This window comes from Geotrypetes seraphini, chromosome 3, assembly GCF_902459505.1.
Source record: "Geotrypetes seraphini chromosome 3, aGeoSer1.1, whole genome shotgun sequence".
In the NCBI taxonomy this organism is placed as follows: Eukaryota; Metazoa; Chordata; class Amphibia; order Gymnophiona; family Dermophiidae; genus Geotrypetes; species Geotrypetes seraphini.
In genome coordinates, this window is record NC_047086.1 from 138,129,166 (window position 1) to 138,156,138 (window position 26,973).

At 38.8% G+C, this 26,973-nt stretch overlaps 1 protein-coding gene across 3 annotated transcripts in view; it reads left to right on the forward strand.

The window, feature by feature from the left end:
* Positions 1 to 26,973, forward strand: part of DPYSL5 (dihydropyrimidinase like 5) — a 154,286-nt gene that overhangs the window by 116,015 nt on the left and 11,298 nt on the right. For all 3 annotated transcript variants that reach the window (XM_033935343.1, XM_033935345.1, XM_033935346.1), the window contains exons 10-12: positions 1,109 to 1,251; positions 13,881 to 14,088; positions 21,994 to 22,162. In XM_033935343.1, coding sequence (XP_033791234.1) covers positions 1,109 to 1,251; positions 13,881 to 14,088; positions 21,994 to 22,162 — 520 coding nt within the window. The remainder of the gene's footprint in view (positions 1 to 1,108; positions 1,252 to 13,880; positions 14,089 to 21,993; positions 22,163 to 26,973) is intronic.

Genomic DNA, 26,973 nt, shown 5'->3' on the forward strand with positions numbered 1-26,973 from the left:
TACCCCCAAATGCCCCTCTTTTGCTTGACATATAATTCATAACATAACATAAAATTGGATTTCTAGACCATATAGCCTTGAAGTTCAATGTGTAGTTTACAAAAGATTTAAGTTAAAAGAAAACAAAATGCACCAAGGAGAATCTAATTAGCTAAAATTTTGAAAAAAGAAAAGTTTTTAATTGTTTTCTGAAATGTAAATAGGAATGGGACATGAAGAGAAGGTATTGAAAGTCCTTATCATAAAGAGCTGCCTGAAAGGAGAGAGTATGATCATATATAATAGGTCATCTATTCCACCTTATTTGTATAATTCTGCTGGTTTGGATGGGTGAAAAGCATTGTACCTATGTAAATCAACCATTCCAAAATTGCCCTTCTCTGAAGCAGCTGAAAGTCTGTTTGTCATCGTGCAGCATTTGTACATTTCACAGCTTGACAGGAGCTGTTTCTTGGGTGTGTTTAGTTCGGGGAGGTAAAAGCTATACACTTAGAAGCATTTTCAAACTTTCTGCCTTTTCAAGCAAAAGTTGACCCTCGGAAAGATCAAATGAAGGTGGCTGTTTACTTTGTAGCAGTGACAGTTTCAAAGTGGACGCGTGTGCAATACAATGTTTGCTTTGGAAATTGTTGCCAAGCCCATGGGTAGAAAGTATGCAAGGACTTTCTCCCAGGGAGGACAGCTTGAAAATTGCCTCATAACTACAGTATATGCTGGTTCACTACAGGCCCTCTGGATCCTCTTAATCCTATTTCTGTTGGGGGTATCCAGGGCCGAGCCACATTTTGGTTAGTCAGCAATGATATTCAACACCAGCTGCTACTGTTACCCAGAAATTCTGGTTAGTGACTGAAAAAAAAAAAAAAAACCAGGCCACAAATTAACTTGAGAATTTTGTCCAGTTAAAGAGTCTTGAAATTAAAAAAAAAAAAGCATTGAATAAGTGATGACCCGAGGCACTTGAAATTGGCAGCTTTCTGCAGTCTGTGGCTAAGATACATTCTACTTTATAAGACATGTTACAGCACTCAGTCCTGTAGAAGTAATTTCTCTTAGAAGGATAGAGAGATAATGTCCTTTTTTTTTTTTTTTTGGTATATTGTCTCAGGTTGGAGGGAAGATGGATGAAAACCGCTTTGTGGCTGTGACTAGTTCAAATGCAGCAAAGATTCACAACATGTACCCTCGGAAAGGCCGCATTATTCCAGGAGCCGATGCAGATGTCGTCGTGTGGGATCCTGAAGCCACAAAGTAAATCAAAAGCAAACACAAGCCACAAAAAAACCTTAAGCATGCAGTGTGCCAAACAGTGCTGGTGAGAGGCACAAATTAGATCCCCCTGCGTTTTATTGCTGTAGGCCACATGGGCTTCTGAGAGTTGTAGCGTTAAAACAATGCCTCTGGTACAGAGCTGTAAATGGGCTATACTGAAGCATGCAGTCCAAGTTCTAGTTATACAGAAACGATATGCAAAGGGTGTGCCACAGGTCATTACTATATTTCCCAGGTTGTGGAGACAGTAGCAGGATAATGATAACGGGAGCAGAACTAGACCTCTTGAGGACTTATTAGCCAGCAGTCTTCTCCTGTTGCTAGCCCTTGAGCTGACAAACTGCTCTTTCCTCTTGGCACACCTGAATATTGTACTGGTAGTAGAGCATTTTGGGCCTTTGCTGTTGTCACTACTATAAGGACCCAGTATTCAGAGTGATTTAATCAGGCAGCTGATGTAGCCAGCTACACTGATGTAGCCAGCTACTGGGTATTGCCGCTGAATATTGGCTCTGACTTCCGCAGCACTATCCGGAGGCACAGCTTGAGGTTATACAAGTACCAGCAATATTCAGTGCCGGTGCCCACATAACCGAAGTGGACAAGTTGGATCACAGAAAAAGGCAGCTCTTAACCGCCCGGTTAGATATGAGAGTACAGCACTGAATGTTAGCTGTACCCAAAGAATTCCAGGGTGCTAGCACAGACCCAAATATTCAATGTTGGTACCCAGACATGGCCTGACATTACTAATTGGGTTTAACTTAGTTGGTGACAGTCAACATTTTTTTTTAAACGCCCTCACTGCTGCTAGCTGAAAATTGACCAGTAAGCATTCTCTGCAGTTTTATAAAAATAGCAGCAACAATGAGCAGTTTTACCTGTCCTTGTACTAATAATCCTACTGCTGTCTGGGCCTTGTGTGCCTGAAAACAGAGGAAACAAAGAAAAATGGAGCCGTCTGTAACCATGGCTTTTGAAGTGCACATTGCAGACTATGGAGAGGAAGTGTAATTTGGTGGCAGAATAGGGAAGCCAGGGTTCAAATCCCACCAAGGCTTTCAGTGACCTTGAGCCAGTCCATGTCATTCAGATACAAACTTAGGTCCTTATTTACCAACTGCCATAACTACTACTACTATTTATCATTTATATAGCACCGAAAGGCGTATATAGCGTTGTACATTTTAACATTCAATAGACAGACCCATCTCAGAAGAGCTTACAAATTTGGACAGACAGACAGGACAGCTCAGATTTGGGGAGTATCTGGCAGAAGAATGATACAATAGGTGTAGGTATCTGACAGAGATTAGAAGTTAAGAGTTGAAATCAGCTTCAAGAAAAGCAGGCTTTTAGCTTGGATTTGAATACTGCTAGCATAGCATATTCACTCTGGCAACTTATCCGATGAATGGAGTTCATGGGAGGGAGCATAGGGGGAGATAAGTGAGGAGAGATATTGAGGGGCTACAGAGTGAATGCACTTGTAAGTCAGTAAGAGGAGTTTGAACTGTATTTGGAAACGGATGGGGAGCCAATGAATTGACTTAAGGAGAGGGGTAATGTGAGTGGCGGCTCTCGCGGATTATGAGCCATGCAGCAGCATTTTTAATGGAATGAAGAGGAGAGGGAAGATTGAGCGGAAGACTGTGAGAAGTATGTTGCAGTAGTCTAAGCGAGAGGTGATGAGAGCCTGGATAAGAATTTTGGTAGTGTGCTCAGAGAGGAGAGGTCAGATTTTTTTAGTATTATAGAGAAAGGTAGGGGAGGGTCATTGGAGTGGGCAGACTAGATGAGCTGTGACCATTATCTGCCGTCTATTTCTATGTTTCTATGTTTAGAGGAGGAAGCAACAGGTTTTAGCAGTTTGTTGGATCTGAGCTGAGAAGGAGAGAGAGGAGTCAAAGATTACTCCGAGATTGCGAGCTGACAAGACAGGGAGGAGAAGAGTATTACCCACAGAAATAGAGAACGGCGGGAGGTGGGTATATAAGTAGAAAGATAAGGAGTTTGGTTTTAGCCATATTCAGTTTTAGATGGTGGTGAGACATCCAAGCAGCAATTTCAGACAGGCAGTCTGAGATTTCGGGCCTACATTCCTATAGAGATATCTGGTGTGGAAAGGTAGATCTGGGAGTCATCAGCATAGAAGTGGTATTGAAAACCATGGGAGGAGATCAGTGTACCGAGAGAGTTGGTATATATATGGAGAAGAGGAAATGGCCCAACATGCATTAAATACTTAATGCAAGTCTCATAGTCTCAATGGGGCCTAGTTACTAATTATTGGGTCAATTCTGTAAGGAGCTACCTAGTTTTAGGTGGCCAGAATGCACATCATTGGTGGTATTCTCATCATTTACTCACGTAAGTGGCCTGTTATAGAATACTGAGTAGCAGAAAAGTACACCCCAAGTTTTGATAGCCCTTATTTTGTTGGTGGGCGTGTGCATGAGCAGAGTTTGGGTGGAGCACTGACAGAGAACCCAAATATATGCATAAAATATGGAATATATAATTTATGTATGTTTTGGCTAACATATAAGTATGGTCATCTATACCAGCTGGTGTGAGTGATCACATCTTAAATTTTAAGTGCATTTGTGGCCAGTTACATAGGTATTCTGTAAAGAAAAGTAAAATGCCTACTTTATTTTATAGGATTGATATAAGCACCCGCTTAACCTCCTATCCAAGGTGCTTTGTTATAAAATTACCCTCCTTCCCCCTATAACATGGTGCCTAAATTTACGCATTGATTGAGCATGTCAGTTTCTAGAATACTAGCACTTACAGAGATAAATACTAGCTGAGCACCGTGCACTATTCTATAAATGACATGTGCAACTCACTTAGGTTTGGATTCTGCATGGTGCGACCCAAGTTGTGCAACCAACTTAGGCCCAAATTCACTAATGGGCCCGATCGGGCAGGTCTGACGAATTCAGAAATGAAAAATATGCAGATGGGAGCAATTGGAGGAATGCCCCCATCTGCCTGCACGGATCGCTGTTGTATGATCCGTGCGCATGCGCAGATCATCTGTAAATGGTCTGCGCATGCCCATCCGAGATGCGACTTTTTTTTTTTTTTTTAATTTAAAACTTTTTTGTTAGTTTTTAGCCCTGCGAGCCCGTGGTTTTAACCCACTTTAAACCCACGGGCTCGCAGGGCGGGGAAGAGCAGGAGAACGGCAATGCTGCAGTAGAGATTCAGGGAAGATCGAGGCAGAGCGGGGCGAGCAACAGGAGATAAGAAGCAGGGCAGAGAGCAGGGCTTCCAGTCAGAAAGACGTTTTTGACTGGTCCCCAGCAGTCGCTTCTTCAGGTGATTGGCCAGCCCAGTCGGATCGGATTGATTGTGTTATGAATTGCGTCCCAGCCTACTTTGCATACGTTTCACCTCATTTGCATGCACAGATTCAAAGCGGATCGCAGGAGAGATAAGTGAATCAGGCCAAAGGGAAATTTGATAGTAAAGGGGTCGCAAACCGATCGGTTTGCTTTGTGAATCTAGCCCTTAAATGTTTAACAGAACTGCTAATTAGCAACTAACATCTAATAATTGGCACTAATTAGAAGTTATGCACACAGCTTTCTAAGCATATTCTATAAATTGGTGCGCATTGTTTCTAGTATGTGATTCTCAAAAGGAGGCGTGATCAGGATAGGAACATGGGCGGATCATGTGTGTTCCAAATGTTGCCATTGGCACATGGCCGTTAAAAACAAATTAGCATTACAAATAATTGGAAGAATTGGAATAGACTAAACTATAGTTTCTGGTGGAATTCTCTGTGTCATATATATAAAATGGAAAGGGTAATAGTCTCGCAGCAGGAGTATTTAAAAAAATTTCTGGATGTTTGGGAGCCTTTAACGAATTATTATAATGAGTAACAAAATATTGTAATGAGTAAAAACCTTTTTTCCCTTTAATTGTGTATATCCAAGGTTGGGGGAGGGGGGAAGGGTAGATTTTGGGTTTTGTATAATTATAAGGAATGTTAAGAAGGGAAATTATTGTATGCTTTTATGTGAGTTAAAAATTGTTATGGAATGGGAGGGAGGGGGGGAGATAAGTTTTAAAGTAGATTATTGGAGAATATTAAGTGTTGTATTTAAGTTAAAATGTTATTATTTGCTGTCACACTTATTATAAGTTTTAAAAATGAATAAAGTTAAAAAAAAAAAAAAAAATTAGCGCATGAGCATTTACCAACTTCTATTTTGTAGGCAAGTGTGGCGTAGTGGTTAGAGCAATCCAAACACAAAAAAGCTGTGGAAACTGCAATGTTCTTGACTTTCCTTTTATTTCTTGCAAAAATCTTCAAACAATATGAAAAACTTGTCCACATAGATTAATGTAATCTATGTGGGCAAGTTTTTCATATTGTTCGAAGATTTTTGCAAGAAATAAAAGGAAAGTCAAGAACATTGCAGTTTCCACAGCTTTTTTGTGTTTGGATTGCTCCTTTTCCTGAGGAAAATTTGGTCTTTTTTTTTCTGCGTTTCCAACTCCATAGTGGTTAGAGCTACAGCTTCGGCACCCTGAGGTTGTGGGTTCAAACTCTGTGCTGTTCCCTGTGACCCTGGGCAAGTCACTTAATCCTCCACTACCCCAGGTACGTTAGACAGATAGGGGAAATGTTTGAAGTACTTTTATGTAAACCACTTTGAGTGTGGTTGTATAATGACAAAAAGGTGGTATACAAGTCCCAATCCATTTACCTAAATGCTCATGCAATAATCATGTTATCACTTAGGGTCACTTCTATCAAACCGCGCTAGCAGTTTTTAGCGCAAAGTGCCGCACTGAATGGCCTGTGCTGCTCCCGACGCTCATAGGCCCTTAGTGTATGGTTTGCTAACTGATCGGTGCTGGCATGCCCATTCTCTACATCCATCATACCCCCCCTCTGCCATAAAAATGAAAATATTTTAGTGTGCTAATCTCCGATTTATTGCAGGACCTTCCACAGTAAACCCCTTTAAATTATGGTAAGCACCAGCGAGCACTTACCACAACTTAGTAAAAGGATCCCTAAGGCAACATACATCCACAATTGGCACCTACCTCTAGACACCCAGAGAATTAGGGGAAATGTGCTTAACTTGCTAAATAGGTTCGAAAATGAGGGCCTGAAATTGTAAACCTCTGGGGATAGGGAAATACCCTACTGCTGTGGTTCCCAACCCTGTCCTGGAGGACTACCAGCCAATCAGGTCTTCAGGATAGCCCTAATGAATATGCATGGAGCAGATTTGCATAACTGTCACCTCCATTATATGCAAATATCTCTCATGCATATTCATTAGGGTTATCCCAAAAACCCGACTGGCTGGTGATCCTCCAGGACAGGGTTGGGAACCACTGCCCTACTGTACCTTAACATAATTCCTTTTGAAAAAGTGTGAGCTAATTCACAAAATGAAATTTTTTTTTAAAAACCCACAAATAATAAGTATCTGTAGTAAGGATGATGGGGAAAAAAGAGTACATTTATAAATGATACTAAAAGACTGAACGCTACTGCCACTCTTGGGCAATGAGGAAAGCAAGTACCCACATCCCTTACGTTAGTGTTGGTACTGAATATTTAACACTGGCATCCACTCTCCAGTGCCTTCCAGAATATGGCATGTGTCCCTATCAGAACAGCAAGAAAATTGACCCTGATGCCTCCACAAAGAGGACACGACCAAAAAACAAAAGGCTTGTGGACAGTTGATGTCAAAGATAAAGGCTTTACTAAGACAAATAATTAATCCACATAAAAAACATGTTTCCAGTGGTTCAGGCCCTAAATGTTTTTATGTGGATTAATTATTTGTCTTAATAAAGCCTTCATTACATTACACTATCCCGCCAATACCTTTCAGTTGAAGGCGGTTTACAACAAGAAATTAGCCTGGGCATTCCCAGGGAGATTACAAGGTTGATAGCTATAGTATGCGTCGGGATCTGGGAAGGGTTGATACGGTTTGGTTAGATCATTTGACAAATTTCTTGAATAGTATGGTTTTCAGTTCTTTTCTGAATGTTTTGTAGTTGGACGTCAGATTTGAGAGGTGGTGTATAGTTTGAGTGACGTTATTTTACTGTCTTAGCTCAAACATTTTTAATGCACAAAAATTGCTAAAGTAGTGGTCTATTTTTGCTGCTCTGGTGGCTAGTAATAATAATAATAATAACTTTATTCTTATATACCGCCACAATCTTGCGACTTCTAGGCGGTTTGCAATGAAGAGAAACTGTACAGACAGCGAATTACAGAGTATAGCATTGAACATCTAGTTATAGTAACAGGAGAGTTACAGGGTTTGTGTATTACACGGTTTCACAATGAGTAGCATTATACAGTCGACGATATTCAGAGCATAAGTAGGAGAAGAGAAAGGAGATTGCGCTTTGAGTTACAAAGGTGCAAGACTGCGAAGGTGAAAAAGATAACATAAGATGTTGATGAGAAGTAAGTTGTTAACGGGCACCAGTGGGAAAAACTGGTAACAATTAAAGATAGAAATTTTGGCAGAAGAGGGTGGACGGACTCCTTGGGAAGGGAGGAGGATCCGATTTTAGGGGAGAAGTCTGGTTAGGTTATAAATTTCTTAAACAAAGTGGTTTTTAGTTCTTTCCTAAAGATACTATATGATTCTCTGGCGGCATCGGTGAAGTAGCCTGTCCAAGTTTGCAGTCTACCTGCTTGGAATTTGAATGTTCTATCAAAGAAGGTACGATATCTACAGACCATCATATATATATTTTTTGCTTTGCATGCCTTTGATTGGGGGGGGGGGGGTAAAGTGTGCTTGAGTTCTCCTTGGTCTGGATATGTTTTTCCTGATTAGGCGGTTGTTCAGATAGCTTAGTCCATTTCCATTTAGGGCTTTGAATAGGGTGCAGTAGAATTTGTGTTGTATGTGTGCTTGTATTATGCAGTGTCTTAATTTTTTATCTCTTAACTATCAATTTATCTTGGCAGTCCCGTACTATTACCATAGAAACCCAGACTGTTCAATCTGTAGTGTCAACAGACTGAATCTCATTTGACTGTCCCCTCCAAACGGGTTATCCCTTTGCATGCCAGCTGGACTCCTAGTTCAGTGTGGTTGAAAGAAGATCAGCATTTGTTGAATCCAAACTTCCTTTGAATGCCCGACAGCTGTCTTTGCATGGTAGATTGTTTGCTCTCTCCAAATGTGTAGACTTGAGGGCACTGTATGAAGTTACATTGTAGCACATTTAAAACAAATAGGAGGAAATATTTTTTTCACTCAACATAGAAGGGTAAAGCAAAAAAAAGAAAAAATTAACCTCCTAATTTTTTTTTCTGTTTTCTCAGCAACTGCATGGAATGTCAATGTAAAATTGAACTGCTTTATCTGTTGTCACTATCTATGTTTAAGTACTGAGTGGAATGAGATTATCTTTATGTAAATCTGTTTTTATTGGCAAGAAAGAACAACGTACAGCATAGTTAAAGACTTTTTTAGCATGACCACCCAAGGATTTTTGCACGTTCAAAAACATTTGCCCTGGAAAACTATTATTTGAAGAAAAGAAAAAAATAGGATACCAGCTTACTGTTAATGATGTCACAGTGACATAGACTTTTGCACACAATAATCTGAATTTGAATATTGTGTTTTTGATAATATGATCATTAATAAATAATTTAAATGTACAGCGCTGCATACACCTTTCAGCGCTATATAAATGATAAAGAGTAGTAGTAATATCTATAAAAGCATTTTGGATCTGAATGCTAGACTCAAGTACTGTAAGTGCTGCATATGATGTAGTACAGCCTGCCACAGGGACTAGTCTACAAGGCTGTTAACTTTTCAAAGGCCTGTGTTAAACTGGGGTGGAGACTTTGAACATTCACTGTGACGGCAAAATTGTATTGTTTGAGTGACGTTATTTTACTGTTTTAGCTCAAACATTTTTAATGCACAAAAATTGCTAAAGTAGTAGCGCTAAAATGTTAGTAACATCAACATAGCTTAAGATAGCTAAATATTGTTTAATATTAATACATAAGTATGATGACTAAGGCCCCCGTTTATCAAGCTGCGCTAGAGGTTTTTAGTGTGAGCCGGAGAGGTAAGTGCTCTGACACAATTAGGAATTCTATGAGTGTCATAATAATAATAATAACTTTATTCTTCTATACCGCCACAATTGTGCGACTTCTAGGCGGTTCACTTCGAAGAGAGCTGGACAATCAGCGAGTTACAATATGCAGATAGTCAGTGAAATTACAGTATGCAGAATCTTAAAAATGCAGCGAATTACAATATACAGAATTTCAGAGGGGCCCTTTTAGAAAAAAGTGGCGAATTACAGAATACAATTTGTTAAGAATTTTCAGAGGGGACATAATAGGAAAAAAAGAAATGGAATTAGTGCTTGTCAAATAAGACAGTTTTTATGACTTTTCTAAAAGCGACGTAGGTCAGTCTAACTCCATTAATGAAGTTGTCTAGCCAGTGCTGTTGTTTGTTTGCTTGGTACATAAAAATTCTATCCAGAAAGGTTTTGTATTCAAGTTTCAAGTTTAATGGTTTTTTTGATTAATCGCTTAATCATATTTCTAAGCAATGAACAATTTAAAATTACAATAAATGGGAAACAATACAATACAAAACTATATATAATGACATTAGGGATTAAAAGTTTAACTTAACAAACTCATATACACAAGGAAAGAGGGGAGGTGAAATACAAAATCAATATAGAAAAATAGAACAAAAAGGGAAAAGTACAAAAAGGGAAACAAATAAAAGATATAATATGATACAGTAAAAATAATTTGACCTATGGACTGTTTAGTAAATTACCAAAGGCATCTCTAAAGAGAAATGTTTTTAAATTACTTTTGAATTTCTCTAGATTCTGCTCTTCCCTTAAATAAATTGGAAGGGCGTTCCAAGTCTGAGGTGCGGTAACAGAGAAAATAAATTGCCGTCTTGTATTAATAACCTTAAGAGACGGAATAGTTAGTAAATTCTGTTCATTGGATCTCAGAGTTCTATTTGGAGAATAAGGAATTAATAATTTACTAGCTGATTACCCGGCGTTGCCCGGATATTTATTTATCCCAAAATGTCCAACCCCCTACATGTCCCACCCCCCTATGTTCCACATGTCCCACCCCCCATGTTACCCCCCCACATGTCCCCTATGCCCCACCCCCATGTCCCAACCCCCTACCCTCCACATGTCCCAAAGGAATGTCCCTCTCTATGGGGCTGAACTTAGACTTAAACGGCATCGGGAGTGTCGGTATTCATCTCTGCGAGCCCGAAAACTATGGGTTGGACATTAATATCTGTCGCTTTTGATAATTTTAACATATCACCCCCTTCCCACCCCCACAGTATTTTACCTCGTCCCACCTGCACAATATTTTTCCCCAGATAGTAAGTCATATGTGTACCAAGTTTGGTTGAAATCTCTCCATGCATTTCAGAGTTATGCTGAGTATTCATCTGTGAGCCCGAAAACACTATGGGGTAGATACAAAAATCTGTCATTTTCAATCATTTTTACATATCCCCCCCTTCCCACCCCCACAGTGTTTGTCCTCAGATAGTAAGTAATGTGTATGTCAAGTTTGGCTGAAATCTGTCCATGCATTGAAGAGTTATGCTGGAACATACATGCATACACACACACACATATATTCAAATTATAATGTGAAATATTTGACAAAATGAATACAATACAACTAACGCAAAACTTGATTATAAACAACATTTTTAGTTTCACCTCCAGGAGCAAGAACATATAAATTCTTGGGTGAACCCACCCTTGAGCATAGAGTTGTGGGCCGCGAGACCCCCAGAACATATCACCCCAGGTAGTGAGGGATCTGCATACCAAGTTTCGTTCAAATCGGTCAAGCCGTTTTTGAATTACTGTGAGAATGGCAGCTTTTTACATTTTATCCATTGACATGAATGGGTGAAATCTGATTTTCTGTTTGTAGCTCCGCCCACGTGTGCAGGTGGGCCGCGAGACCCCCAGAACATATCACCCCAGGTAGTGAGGGATCTGCATACCAAGTTTTGTTCAAATCGGTCAAGCCGTTTTTGAATTACTGTGAGAATGGCAGCTTTTTACATTTTATCCATTGACATGAATGGGTGAAATCTGATTTTCTGTTTGTAGCTCCGCCCACATGTGCAGGTGGGCCGCGAGACCCCCAGAACATATCACCCCAGGTAGTGAGGGTTCTGCATACCAAGTTTCGTTCAAATCGGTCAAGCCGTTTTTGAATTACTGTGAGAATGGCAGCTTTTTACATTTTTTCCATTGACATGAATGGGTGAAATCTGATTTTCTGTTTGTAGCTCCGCCCACGTGTGCAGGTGGGCCGCGAGACCCCCAGAACATATCACCCCAGGTAGTGAGGGATCTGCATACCAAGTTTTGTTCAAATCGGTCAAGCCGTTTTTGAATTACTGTGAGAATGGCAGCTTTTTACATTTTATCCATTGACATGAATGGGTGAAATCTGATTTTCTGTTTGTAGCTCCGCCCACATGTGCAGGTGGGCCGCGAGACCCCCAGAACATATCACCCCAGGTAGTGAGGGTTCTGCATACCAAGTTTCGTTCAAATCGGTCAAGCCGTTTTTGAATTACTGTGAGAATGGCAGCTTTTTACATTTTTTCCATTGACATGAATGGGTGAAATCTGATTTTATGTTTGTAGCTCCGCCCACGTGTGCAGGTGGGCCGCGAGACCCCCAGAACATATCATCCCAGGTAGTGAGGGATCAGCATACCAAGTTTCGTTCAAATCAGTCAAGCCGTTTTTGCGTGATCGCAGCACATACACACACACATACATACACACATACCTCCGATTTTATATATATAGATATATAAATGCTGGGGTTTTATTAAGGAGAGATTTGAAAGTGAGTATGCATAGTTTGTATGTTATCCGGTGGGTAACTGGAATCCAGTGCGCATTTTTTAGAAGGGGTGTTACATGATCAAACTTCCTAGTTTTAGTTATAAGCTTAATGGAAGCATTTTGAATGACTTGTAGACGTTTTATTTCATTCAAAGAGATTCCCTTAAAAAGAGCGTTACAGTAATCAATTTTAGAGATCACCAAGGATATTAAGTGATTTTGAACATAGAAATTTTGAAATTGATCGAATTTTTCGTAGACTATAAAAGGTTGTTTTAATAATGTTACTAATGTGATCATGAAAATTCAGTTTATGGTCAAAGATCACCCCTAAAATTTTTATATTGCTAACTAATTGCAGGGGGACATTTTTTATAGAAATGGGAGCGACAAGGGAAGAACTGTCTTTCCAGGAGAAAAGCATCACATTAGTTTTTTTAATGTTATTTACAGCCGATAATGCTTGGGTATGCAAATAGATTGCAGTTTCTGGTTTGTCTTATGGGACTGTATAATATGAAATGAGATAGCAAGTATGTAGGAGCTAGTCATAGCATTTACGAGAACAAAAACACTGTGGAGAAAGTGATGTTTAATTTACAGGCTTTATTGAAACTACAAAGATCATATTATAAATCAATTCTGGCCGAAAACTCTGCGCAGATTGATTTATAATATGACCATTTTAGTTTTTAATCTTTGATCCACGAGTTTTTGCATTAGGACCTTCAGGGACCCCTGAGGAAGACATTTGTGTCGAAACACAAGACCGTGTTGGATCCCTAGTCCCCAATGCTTGGATCCTAGTTATTTCTTCATGTGGATTATTGGACTATGCTTTCAATAAAGCCTGTATCTTGAACATCACCTTCTCCACAGTGTTTTTGTTCTCATCAGACTTCTGGTTCTGTGGAGTACCAGGGGTCAACCATTTGCTCGCGCTTCTGTCGTAGCATTTACTGCACTGGCCTACACTAGAAACCTCTAGCACAGCTTGATAAGGGGGGGTGGGGGGGTAAATAAATACATACAATTTCTCATTTAAATTCAAAGTTGTTGCTAAAAAAAAAAACCCTGCAAAAATCTGTAGGAAGTTTGTTGGTTTGTGTTTTCACCTCATCTGTATAGTAAAGCCCTGGAACTCATTGATGGAGCAAGTGGTAAAAGCAGTTAACGTAGCTGGTTTTAAAGAAGGTTTGGATAAGTTCCTGGAGGAAAAGTCCAAAAACCATTATATTAACCCTGAGGGTAATTAACATGGAATCTTGCTACTTTTTTAGACTCTGCCAGTACTTGTGACCTGGATTAACTACTGTTGGAAGCAGGATACTGAGCTAGATGGACACTTGATTTGACTAAGTAGAGCAACATTTACGTTCTTCTATAATCTGGGATACAAATGTAAAACCTGACATACTCGGAGAATCATATGGCAAGATTTGAATTGGAGTTTGCACAAAGCTATTATTATCTGTGTGGACCATCTGCACAACCTCTCATAAACACACTTCACAAACAAGGGTGCCCACCTTGCGAGACCTAAATCAGTTTACATACTTTTTATCCAGGGGGAAAGCATCACAGTGCCCCTTATGGTTTTTTTGAGTTGATCGCGTACCACCTTTCTTTAACCTTTCCTCACACCATATCAGCCACTTCCTTTCTGCTTTCAGGACCATCTCAGCCAGCACCCAAGTGCAGGGTGGAGACGTGAATCTGTATGAGAACATGCGCTGTCACGGCGTGCCACTGGTCACCATCAGTCGTGGCAGAGTGGTGTACGAAAATGGTGTTTTCATGTGTGCCGAAGGGACTGGTTCCTTCTTCCCACTCAGAACTTATCCAGACTATCTGTATAAGAAGATGATCCAGAGAGAGAAGGTAAAATGGGATTTTCTATTACTACTTTTTGTTTTATTACTGTAATTCTCCACCAAACTAGTCCGGTCTCTTGTTCATTGTAATCTACCCTGAACAGATAAGGTAGCTAGATCCTGCTATTCAAGAATTACAACAATTCCACAAATTAGCATTTCCTTCTCTGAAAGGTATTAAAATGCACTGGGAAGCTTAGTAAATCTTTTATTTGGTGAAAATTTGGAATGGACTTCCAGAGTCTCTAAGACTGGTAGATCAATTATTCCAATTTTGAAAAAGTTTAAAAACCTGGTTGTTTTCACAATAATTAATTTGATTTTAGCTGTCGGTTAGTAATTTTAAGCAATTCAACATACTTTTTTCTCTTTTTCCATCCATCTAATCTAACCAATTTCTGTTTTTATCCCACAGTTTTTACTTGTTATGTTTCATTTTTTAACAAACTGTAAACCGAATCGAGCTCCTTAGGGAGTAGATTCGGTATATAAAATGAAGATTAGATTAGATTAGAAAACTTGGTATATGACATAACAAAATGGAAATGGGAGGGGATTTCTAATGGGTGCCAGGAGAAGGTGTGGAAGATATGAGCATTTGTAGAAGTCGAGGAGAGTGTGGGTAGGAGATGCTCTCTCTAACGGTGGGCATTCATTAGCACATACATTTGGTTTGTTAGTGCACACAAAGAAATTAATGAGCATTAACAATGAATTAAAAGCAATTATAAGTTAATTTATAAGCATTAAAATGTTCTAGTGTGTACTAAAAATTTGTTATTAAACTGAACATAACCTAAAAAGAAAACCACCCCAAAATCAAGAATATTTCCAAAAATTTTAATAATGGCCTGCCTTTTTTTTTTTTTTTCCTTCCGCACATGGAGATCTCTTAAGAGATTATGTGGGAGAAGGAAATTGTCAGGGCAGCTTTAATGAATATCAGAGGAGAGAAAGTGAGAAAGGCAACTCTCCTGGATAATGGGAGAGAGAGTGGGATTGTGCATCATAGGTATTGAAAGAGTGCTAGACAGGAAGCTTCGCAGAGGTTTCACAAGGGAAAGAGATAAGCGAGGCCCTGAAAAGGATTTGTAGGAGAGGGTACAGAGCGACTGCGGAAAAACTGGTGGCAGGTTTAGAGGAGAAATGGAGAGCAGCAAGCAAGGATGATGATGGGAAAAATACGAGGGATCTTCAATAAGTTTTCGCAGTTTTATTTTATTTTTTAAACACTATTTATTAAATATCTCAAAAGCAAATTACATCACTTTTCCACATAATCGCCCTGTTTTACGATACATTTTTCCAAGGGTCCTAGTAACTTCTTAATGCCATCAGAAAAGAATGTTTTTGGTTGAACGCAAAAATATGAAATAAAAAAACTTTTTGAAGAACCCTCGTAGATTAAGCACAAGTGAAGTCTTGTGCAAAATGGAGAAAAATCAAGGAACTGGGATGAGGTGGAAGGTAGATAGCTGTGTGAAATTAAAATGCACAGAGTAGGCTTCTAATTGCAGCTGCTGTGTAAGTGCTTGGTAACTGGTGAGTCTCCTTAGGAGTTGTATTAGGATTTCATGAGTGCAGATTCCTGGACAGAAAAGATACTGACTGTCTGGATGTGGGAGAGATCTGCTTATATAAGTGGAACTTCTTGATAATTGCTGATTAAAAACAGTGGGGTCTATATTCAGCCAGCTGTGGTGAGCGTTTTTTTTTTCTAGCCACAACTGACATTATTCCTGGATATTCAATGCTGACCATACCGGGCACTAGTGCTGCCCAATTCAAGGGAAAAATTTTCAATTTGATTCGATTTGGCCCATTGAATCGACTTTTGAATTCGATTTGCTTTTCCTGTCCGATCAAGGGTTTGTTTGTTTTTTTCAAACAACTTGGTGGGTTTATTTTGTAGCTTTTCCACCTGCCACCCTTTGCTCTCTCCAACCCCACGCCGGCGCAATGGTGTAAACAAACAAAAATACTTTTCCTCTCTCTGTTTGGTCCTAGCTCATGCTCGCTGTTTAACACTAACTCTGTCAGAATACACATTTTCAAATCTGACATACTGTAATCACAAAATTATAAATAAAATTATTTTTTCTACCTTCCACTGCTATATCCAAAATTTGATTTTTCCCACTGTCTACCATCTCTCAGTCTCTCTCTCTCTCTGCCTTGTGCCCTGGATCAAACCTCTATATTCCCCTCCATGCAGCATCTCTCCCTTTCTCCCCTCCATTATCATGTGCAACCTTTCTCTCTCTGCCCTCCACCATATGCATCCCTTTGTCCAACATTTCTCCCTCTCTCTTTTGCATGCATGTCTCCCTCCCCTCCACTATGTGCAGAATTTATCCCTCTCACCCCTTTCTACCTCTATTTCATCTCTTTCTTCCTCTCCACCACCCCAACTATCCTTCCTCTCCCCTCATGTGCAGCATCTTTCCTCCCCTCCCATCCCCCTGAGCAGCAGCACCCCACTGACCCTCCCACCATGAGACTTGACATACCTCTGGGCCTCTCAAAGCAGCAGTAACGTGGCGGTGGTTGGCCTTGACGTGGCAGAGGGAAGGACCCGGCGGGACAGGCCGCAAGCAGCCCATTCAGAATGTTTCTCTGCTGACCAACCACCACCACCGCTGCTGCTGCTTTAAGAGGCCTGGAGGTAATTCAGGTCTCACCGGAGAGGAGGGGAGGTGTTGGTCACTGAATTGGTGAGTCTGATTTTTTTCGGAAAACAAATCGATTTATTAAAGTGAATCAGTGAATCGATTTGAATCAGAAAATCAGGCAGCACTACCGGACACCAGCTTTGACTATCCAAGTTTATGCGCCTTGCTATTTCTTATGCAGTTAAGTACGATATTCAGTACTTAATCACATAAACAATTATATAAAATCAAATTCAAGTTTCAAGTTTATTAGTATTTTGATTACCTCGCATAGTCCAAATCCAATGCGATTTACACAAGTTCCAAAATTATGTAAAACATTAAAAACTAACAGACATAATATTCATTACCAATACAATAATGAATGTAAGGAAGGAAAGGGTTAACAACAATAAACATAAATACAATTCTAAAAAAACTAAAAGTAAAAATAAAACCAGGGAAGGGTTAAGACACAAAAGGTTTGGGAACAAATACCCGCTTTATTCTATTGGATCGTCTACTTAAACCTATTATAGGCTATGGCCAATCTATTGGAAAGCGTCTTTAAATAGCCAGCTCTTTAGGAGACTTTTAAACTTGCTAAGAGATTTTTCTTTTCTTATATTGAGTGGAAGTGAATTCCAAATTTGTGGAGCTGTAACGGAAAAGATCATATCTCTCTTAGAATATAAAACTTTTAAGGAAGGTACTACTAGCAGGGCTTTGTCTTCAGATCTTAAAGATTTTATGGGGGAGTATGGAATTAGATATCTTTCTAAAAATATGGGAGCTTTATTTATAAGTGTTTTATGTGTGAGTAGAGCTATTTTATAAGTGATTCTGTAATTTACTGGTAGCCAGTGTTCTTCCTTTAGAAGTGGTGTAACATGATCAGGAGGCCATAAAAGTCAAGGCCTTCTAGCAGTTGTTGCTGTATGATAAGGAGTGTGTTTAGGGAGAATGAAAGGGGATTAGGGGAATTTTAATGATATATAGCTAACTTGTTCTTTTTTTCTGTCTTCCATGTTTATAAGATAGAACATTTCAATAGAATTGTTTGAGCAAAAAAATAGGATTGACTCTTAAGTGGTTTGATAACATAAAAACAGACTGTTGGGTATTATGACTGGGGTAGCTATCCAAATGGTCACAAAAAATTTTGATCTTTTGAATTTTACTTTTTGGTGGCACTCATATTTAGTTTATAGATACAAAAAAATTATATTTATGCAAGGAGGTAATAAATGGTTTAAACGGGTATGGGGTCCATTGACTAACTTTACTGATACTACTTGAATGATGTTACCCTTTAATCCTGATTAGAATTTACACATCCAGGGAGGGAGGGAGATATTATATTGGGATTGTTTTCTTCATTATATGGAAATAAGAGGGGGGTGAAAATATTATTTATATATTTTATTGAAAGTTGTAAGTGCTGTTTTTTAATATATTCTGTAATGTATTCATGTATGCGCTATTTTAAGTTTCAAAATGAATAAATTATTATTATTTTAAAAAGGTGGTTTGATTTAACTACTAAACTCAGTTAGGTGCTGACTCCACCCTAGACCACTCATAATAGCTGGTTTTGAGTTTAGCAGTCATCGGTGATATCCACCAGCACCAACCTGTTAAATGCCTCTGAATTACAGTAGATAGCCCTATACAAGTGATTTAACTGACCAGGAGTCTTTCCTGCCAGGTTAAATTGCTTTGATTATCAACCCCGGTGCATCTTGTCTCATGAGCAAAAAGGGCTAGTTTGATTTTTGCATCAAATAGTTATCTTTATATGAGTTAGTATTGCCATGTATTAATTCTCTGCATTTCATGTCTTCTGCTGTCTGTTCACTATGAGGGGCATTTTAGAAAGGACATCCAAGTCAGAACGTCACAAATGGATGTCCATCTCACAGGATACAGCCTATTCTAAAATACATGTGAAATGGATACCCATGTACTAGAAACATCCATTTTACAAACTGAAAAGTTCAAATTATGAATGGGGGAAAAAAGAAATGTGGATGTCTTTGTGGCACCATAGAAATATAAAATAGTCACACACATGTCCATGCAGAGCAGAGAGATAGCTTAATGGTTAGAGTGAGTTGCAAATCAGGGGACCCAGGTTCAATTGTTTGTGACATTTTTTGTGAGCACTTCAAGAACAGAACAATGCCTACTGTAACTGAATGTACACAACTTCAATAGCTTTTAGTCTTGCAGATGTCTTATATATTCAGGTACAGTAGGTATTTTTCAGTACCTGGAGGGTTCACAAAACAAAAAAAAAGCTGAAGTGGGACTTGGTCCTCATTCCACTGCAATAACCATTGGGCTACTCCTTGCTGATCTGTTCATGTCCATAATACCTAACGCTGTCATAAAACCTGGTATTCCTTGCCTGGAAGGGAGAAGGAAGGGGTCAGCAATCACTGGGAGATTAAGGAGGTATTTTGCCTTAATCCCTCCAGTGGACAGCTGCTCAATCAGAGCAGTTTTCTGTAACTTGGATGTGACAAGTGCTAGATCTAAATACAAACGTCCATCGTTTTACACATGAAGATCCCTTCCCCTGCTGGGATCAGAATTAGATGTCCATAATTTGGGCCGTCCCTAGTCCCACTGAAAACACTCCCAGACTACACCCCCTTGCTATATAGATGTACTACAGTGTAAGACATCCATATCCTGATTTTGTAAAATTAGGATTTAGATGTCCTTGCAATATGGACATCTAAATGCCAGTTTTCAGACATCTAAATTAATCACCTTTCTAGTGCAATAAGTGTGTCATTGTAGACAGTAGAGTATTCTCCCCATGCTCATGAGCCATGCAGAAAGAATCGACTCCAGGTTTTCAACTTCTCTTTCTTCAGAGGGCTCTGCTGCCCCCTTCAGTTTCTCCTTCTGCATGTGAGTCAGAAGGTATCTTTCTGATCTGCTCTGTATAATACTTTATTATTGGGGGGGGGAGGGAGGTTTCCACTGTTTTTGTGGCTATTGGTGCACCAGAGCTCCCTGGTGTGGGGAAAAGCTCTACATGAAGAAGTGGATTTGGGTCTGCAGCTCTTGGGGACCTGTTTAGCCAGCTTGTAGAAAACTTTGTGGTGCTCGGGAGTCCATATTCCTAGTAGCTTAGCTCGCCTACTGAATCACAGGGGCTTGAGCACACCCATCATGCTGGGGTTCACCCATCGTGGATTCCAGTCAACTAGACCGCTTTCGTTTCCAGTTGTAATCCTAATGGTTTCCTTGCAAGTGGGTTGAATACCTCATAGGACCCCTGAGGAAGGAGTGTGTTTTCGAAACATGGACCGTGTCGGATCTCGGTTCTCCACACAACTGAACCATATTCTGGATACAAACTGTTTAATGTTTTAAGGATTGCAAATAAAAGTCTTGTTTTTTTAATCAAGAACTTGGCATCTTGTACATTTTTGCTGCAGTTTCCTTTTTGTTTGTGAGCTGATGTAATGCTATCACAGTAAAGGGTTAGATTGTTTCTGTGGTGGTTTTTAAACAGTTTCGGATGTTATTCACTGATGGTTTTAGTATACTATTTATACACACTATCTTCCCCTATATACAGGCAGTCCCTTTGTTAAGAACGTCTGACTTACGTCGGACTCATACTTATGAACCGAGGTCTGTTTCTCCCTTCTTGCGCCAACACGCCCCTCTTCCTCCCTTCCATGTCCCAACGTACCAGTCATCCTTCCCTCCCATTGTGCTGTGTCCCAAATTCATGCCTCCCTCCCTCCTGCAGGTGTTTACCTTGTCTGAGCAGCGGCTCCTGCCCGCAGCTGACCCGGAAGTCTTCCCTTTGTTAAACTGTTAGGCTTAAACTGTAAAGTGACCTTGGAGTAAGACAAAAATAAGTATTAAGAGAATTGAGAAATAGGCAAGTTAGTTGGGGTTGTTTTTTTTTTTTAAGATTTAAGCTAGTCAGGTTGTTTTAAGCTTGGTGGAATTATTAATAATAATAATAACAGCTTATATACCGCAATACCGTGAAGTTCTATGCGGTTTACAAAGATTAAGCAAAGGTACAAATCGATTGACTTTAAGAGGGGAGGAAGAAAGAGGGTTAATAGGACAGGAAATCCATTTTTGAGGAGAGAGTGATCAATAGAACAAGTTAATCGCTATAGAGGGGAAAGAGAAGAGAGGATCAGTTGTCTAGATACTTTAGGAACAGGTGTGGTTTTTTTATTAGCAATGATTTTAGCAACCATGGGTTGTGATTGGTCCAGGTTTCCAGCAGTGATCACCTAATCAGATTAGACTGTGGGTCTAGTGTGCCCAGTGGAATAGGTTGAGCCATCACTTACAACTGATTAAGTTTTTAATAATCCATCTTGGTTTCTTTACTGAATAATTCCACTGAAATGTGCTTTCTGATATGGCCTCAGAAAAAGTAATTATTGGCATGCCCATTATTCTTTGGCAATACATACAATGAAAATTAATCAACCATTTTTCTATTTAAAGCTAGTTCTCAGAAGTAAGGTGCCTCATAGCTGTTTATAGGTTGTGGTTCATCTTTATGTTGGTTCAAGTCCAATTATTGATGCCAAAATGCTCTTAAAATAGATTACTGGTATGTAATGGATTATTGTCTGTAAACTTACAGAAATGCACAGCTATAAACTTTTATTCAATATCACTTTACTTTACATTTGCCTAAAGGAGTAATTCTAAAACAGTGTGCTTATATATAGGTGCCCAGAGGACACCTGTATATACCTGGTTACACTAGTTTTGTATAAAAAAAAGTAGACAACTGACCGATGCCTACTTTCCTTTATAGAATATTAGCTTAACTGGGTATAAATACAAGTGTACACTTCAGTGCATGCATTATGCTAGCCATAGAGCTGGTGTAAATATGTGTACCTCTGTTCCAGAGATATGTATGTAACTTACAGTATTCTATAAATTATACCTATAAATATGCACCCGTCCACACTCCACTTAGATGCCACTCATGTATATGTCCACCTCCAAACTACACACTTATCACAGATAATGCAAGTAGTTACAGAACTGCACATAGGTAGCTTATTGGCATTTACGTTCATGTGTGCACATACATGCTAGCATTGTAAACATTTATGCAAATAATCAGCACATAACTGTTAGGATAATTTTATAAAGAAGGAGCTATTAGTGCTAAATGTCAAACCTGTTAAGGTGATTAAATCACTAATATGGTGCCACCTGTACTTTTTATTTTCTTTTTCCCATATTAGAGTTTAAGCGTAAAGGGAGTGGATCGGACCCCTTACCTGGGAGATGTAGCTGTGGTGGTGCATGCTGGGAAAAAAGAGACAGGAAGCCCACTAGCAGACACCCCCATTCGACCTTCCACTCGACACGGGGGCATGAGGGACCTCCATGAGTCCAGCTTCAGCCTCTCCGGTAAGAGTGGCCACTACCTGATGAGTATTGGGAACTCTTTGGGGAAGGAAGCAGTAACATATAGTAAAAAAAATTGACAGCAGATAAAGACCTGAATGGTCCATCTAGTCTAGAAGTCAGCATTTTGGATACTGCAGGGGGAAGCTGTAGTATCATCTCGCACTAGCTCAGTTCTGAAGCACTTGGGATGCAGAGGGGGAAGTACTTAATTTTTATATCTGCTGATGTTTTTTATGTACAGTGCACCCTGACATTAAGCACCGTCAGACAGGGCTACATTTCAGGGGTAATTTTATAGCAGCCAACTAGGGAGTCCCAAAGGTACCTGTTTTTTTAAAGGTAATAAAGGTGCCAATGTGCCTAAGTTATAAAAGAGTTATCCCAAATATTTTCCCAATAGCACACAGATTACACCTGCTCCAAAGATGATGTAAATGCATACATGTATTCTTTGCATGTATTTCTATCACTATACATGTGTATATGATAACTTTTCCTCCACTCCATCCAGATAATCCCCTAGGAATGTCCGTGAATAATCTGTGCAGAAGTAAACATGACCTTTTGATGCACATACATGGCCGCATGCATTTATAGAAAACCTTTTTTCCATAAAACCTGATTTAAAAACAGAAAAAAAAAATCATTTATAAAATTACCCCATATTACCATCCATGAGAAGATTTAGAATAGAAACAAGCTGAAGTTTCCATGGAATTAATACAGCAATATCAAATAACATCCAGTAGAATGGTTTCTACCTTAATCAGGGTAGACCCAGGTTTTGAAAGTAAAAACTGGGGGAAAGCCAACATTCACTCAAAAGCACATGGTTCAGAACAAGAACATAAGAATTGCCATACTAGGACAGACTGAAGGTCCATCAAGCCCAGTATCCTGTCTCCAACAGTTGCCAACCCAATTCCCAAGTACCTAGCTAGATCCCAAGTAGTAAAACAGATTTTATGCTGCTTATCCTAGGAATAAGCTGTGGATTTCCCCAATCCATCTCAATAATGGCCTATGGATTTCTCTTTTAGGAAATTATCCAAAACTTTTTTAAACCCTGCTAAGCTAACTGATTTCACCACATTCTCTAGCAACGAATTCCAGAGTTTAATCACATGTTGTGTGAAGAAATATTTTCTCTGGTTTGTTTTAAATCTACTTAGTAACTTCATCACATGTCTCCTAGTCCTAGAATTTTTAGAAAGAGTGAACAAGCAATTCACATCTACCCTTTACATTCCACTCATTATTTTATAGACCTCTTTCATATCACTCCTGAGCTGTCTCTTCTCCAAGCTGAAGAGCCCTAGTCATTTTAGCCTTTCCTCATAGGGAAGTTGTCCCATCCCTTTTATCATTTTTCTCGCCCTTTTCTAATTCTGCTATATCTTTTTTAAGATATGATGACCAGAACTGCACATAGTATTCAAGGTCGGCTGTACCATAGAGAGATACAAGGTAGCTTTGAAGGATACGAGCATCACTATAATAAGGAAGATAGGACATCCCAATAGTGAGGTTGCAATAAAGACTATAGTAGACCAGATGCCTTTAAATAAAGAGCAAACAGACTTGACTGATTTGCAAATTATCACTGTCAATTGCTAAGCAGGATGTTAATAGAAATAAAAAACATTGTTTGAATGTATCTATATAGAAATGCTAGAAGCCTAAAAAAATAAGATTAGAGAGTTAGACACTATTATATCACAGTACAAATTATATCGAAGTGAACAGGTAGCATTATATGTTAGAGGGCCTTGAAACAAATTAAACCTTAGAATCCTCATTAAATGAAATTCCATGTATAAACAGGAAGATAGTAAGAGAAGTATCCATCTGGCCAGAATGAACAGACTGATATAAAAATGTTAGCAGAAATTAGGAAAGCTAACAAACCAGGTGATACAATAATAATGGGTGATTTTGGGGAAGATAACAACAAATCATAAAATTAATATCCAAAAGTGGCTATACATTTCCTAATTTAATGATTGCTCTCAATATTTGAATAAAAACTGAAACCTCAAAATAAATGTTTGAGATTTCTACCTCCTGATGTGGCATTCTTGTAAAACAAGTGGCTGCTTTCAAGGCAAACTCTTAATCCTGACACTATGCAGCGGATAAATGTATAATAAGAATAAAATTAATAGTCTTTGGAGTGATTGTGATGGTATTCCTACTGTGCATGAGAATTCTTCATTGGACTCTAAGTCAGTGAACATTAAAGACTGGCTGGATATAGAAACACCCATTTTAAAGAACGACGGTTTTTATTTTTTGATATTGCATGCATATATGTTTAATGCTATTAATGTTGAGACTCTTATTACAGCCCTTATTTCATTGTTTAGCTTATAATGTACAGCTGTATATTAGTCTGGGTTGGGATCACCACAGGGTTTTTCTTTACAAATTGGTACTGGTGGAGGTTTTTTTTTACCTTGCTGAAGTTTTTCCCTCCTTATATATAGACTAGAGAATGACATGGTGACAGAATTCATCACCATTTCTGTCCCCGCGGATAACTGCGGGAAACCATCTCCATGCCATTCGTTAAGGAGAGAGGGAAGAATTAGAGTATGAATGGGCTCAGCCATTGACCCTCAAGCCTTACATTGAAGAATGCTGGTGTAGAAGGACTGAAGTTGAGATAGACACTAAAGAATGACACAGGATGGTTTCCCGCAGTTATCTGTGGAGATGGGAATGGTGATGAATTTTTGTCACCATGTCATTCTCTAATATAGATTGCAGTCTGAAATTGATGATATGACTGGAGATTCCTTATAGGATGGACTGACATGTGCCTTATCCTGGAGCTTTGAAGTTTCAATGTTTTATTTAATTATTGATGAGAGTACCATAAATATTGAATTAGGGGATGTATAACCATTTTTTTGATATTTCAATTACCCCAATATTGACTAGATAAATGTAACATCAGGGCATGCTAGGGAGATGGTATTCCTAGATGAAATCAAGGATTGCTTATGGAGCAACTGTTCAAGGAACCAACAAGAGTGGGAGCAATTCTAGATCTAGTCCATAGTGGACTACATCATCTGATGCAAGTGGTAATGGTACTGGGGCCACTTGACAACAGTAATTATAACACAGGAAACACAATTAATTGGCATTTAATTTTCAAAAATGAGATTACGAGAAAAATGGTTTTAAAAAAAAAAACCTTAGTGGATCAGCTACAAAGGTTAAATCAGGTGGGGATATTGTTCAAAAATATCCTCCTGGAAGCCCAGACCAGATATACTCCATGTATTTTTTAAAAAAAAACAGAAGGAAGGCCAAAGGACAACCTGTATGATTAAAAAGTGAAGTGAAGGGGGCTATTAGACCTAAAAGGACATCCTTCAGAAAATGGAAGAAAGATTCAACTGAAGATAATAGAAAACAATATAAGGAATGGCAAATCAAATGCAAAGTGCTGATAAGGAAGGCAAAGAGAGACTTTGAAAAGAAGATTGCCTTGGAGGCAAAAACACATAATAACTGTCTTAGGTATATTAGAAGGAAGAAGCTGGTTATCAGTTGGACTGCTGGATGACCAAGAAATAACAGGAGCCCTTAGGGAGCATAAGATCATAGTGGAGATACTAAATGAATTCTTTGCTTTGATCTTTATGGAGGAAGATGTGGGAGTGATACCCATGCCAGAAATGGTATTTAATAGTGATGAGTTGGGAGAAATGAAACAAATCTTTGTAAACCTGGAAAATGTAATGGGGCAATCTGACAAACCAAAGAGTAGAAAATCACCTAGACCAGATGGTATATATCTCAGAATATTGGCCATCCTTAGTAGCTTTTGTCAAACTTAATTTGCATAATTTAACAGATAACCATGCTCAATTCAAATCTATTAGCTAATAAGAATTGAGGATCCACCAAGCCCTTTCACATCTGTTTTTATGATATATCTCTTGACCAATGTGTGTCAACATCTGCCCCACCAACCCATCTTCATACTTTTTATTAAAGGTATCCTCAAGAGGTGAGCATTTCCAAATGCATTCTTTTTGTTTACTGAAAAATGCCTCGTCTTTCAAGCATGTGACTTTTTCCTCCCATCCGCTTTATCCCTTCAGTCATGAGCTTGAGAGAGACAAATAGTAGAAGAAAAAAAAGCCAGAATGATAAGGGCCATCCCAGAGGTCTCTAAGAACCGTCATTAACCTCCATGCCTTGCACTGAAGAACACTACTCTATAGCTTCTGAGGAGCATATGCAGTTTCTGAAGGCACAAAGTGTACGCACTTGGGTTTCTTTAATTTTTACTCCCTTTAAACTGTTTTTTTATTTCTTTTTTCCAGTCACTGGCTTGATGTGAGGTATAGTTTTCTCAGCTCCACCTTATCCATATAGGAAATAATTCTGTTTGACAGCATATAAAATTGAAATATTGATGGATTTTAATGAAACTATTATTTATTTATTTAAAAATTTATAACCGCATACAACTATGTAGTTTCCATATCACATACATAAAATCTTGTTTCCCTATTATTATAACATATAACATAGACATGACTAAATAACATCATTAATTGTCCCTGTTATAAACAGGGATAGAGCGCAAATTCAATCAATTCAGAGATACAAGCAATACTGTTATTGATCTTATTGACAGTATAAAACCAGCACCTAACTCTTTTGCAAAGTATAATTTTTAACAAAGAAAATTTGAGGAAAACAAAAATGGTTTTGAATACAATACACACAGGAGGTAGGCACGATCACTAACCATATGGCAGCATGTTAAAATCCTGACTCAAACCTCT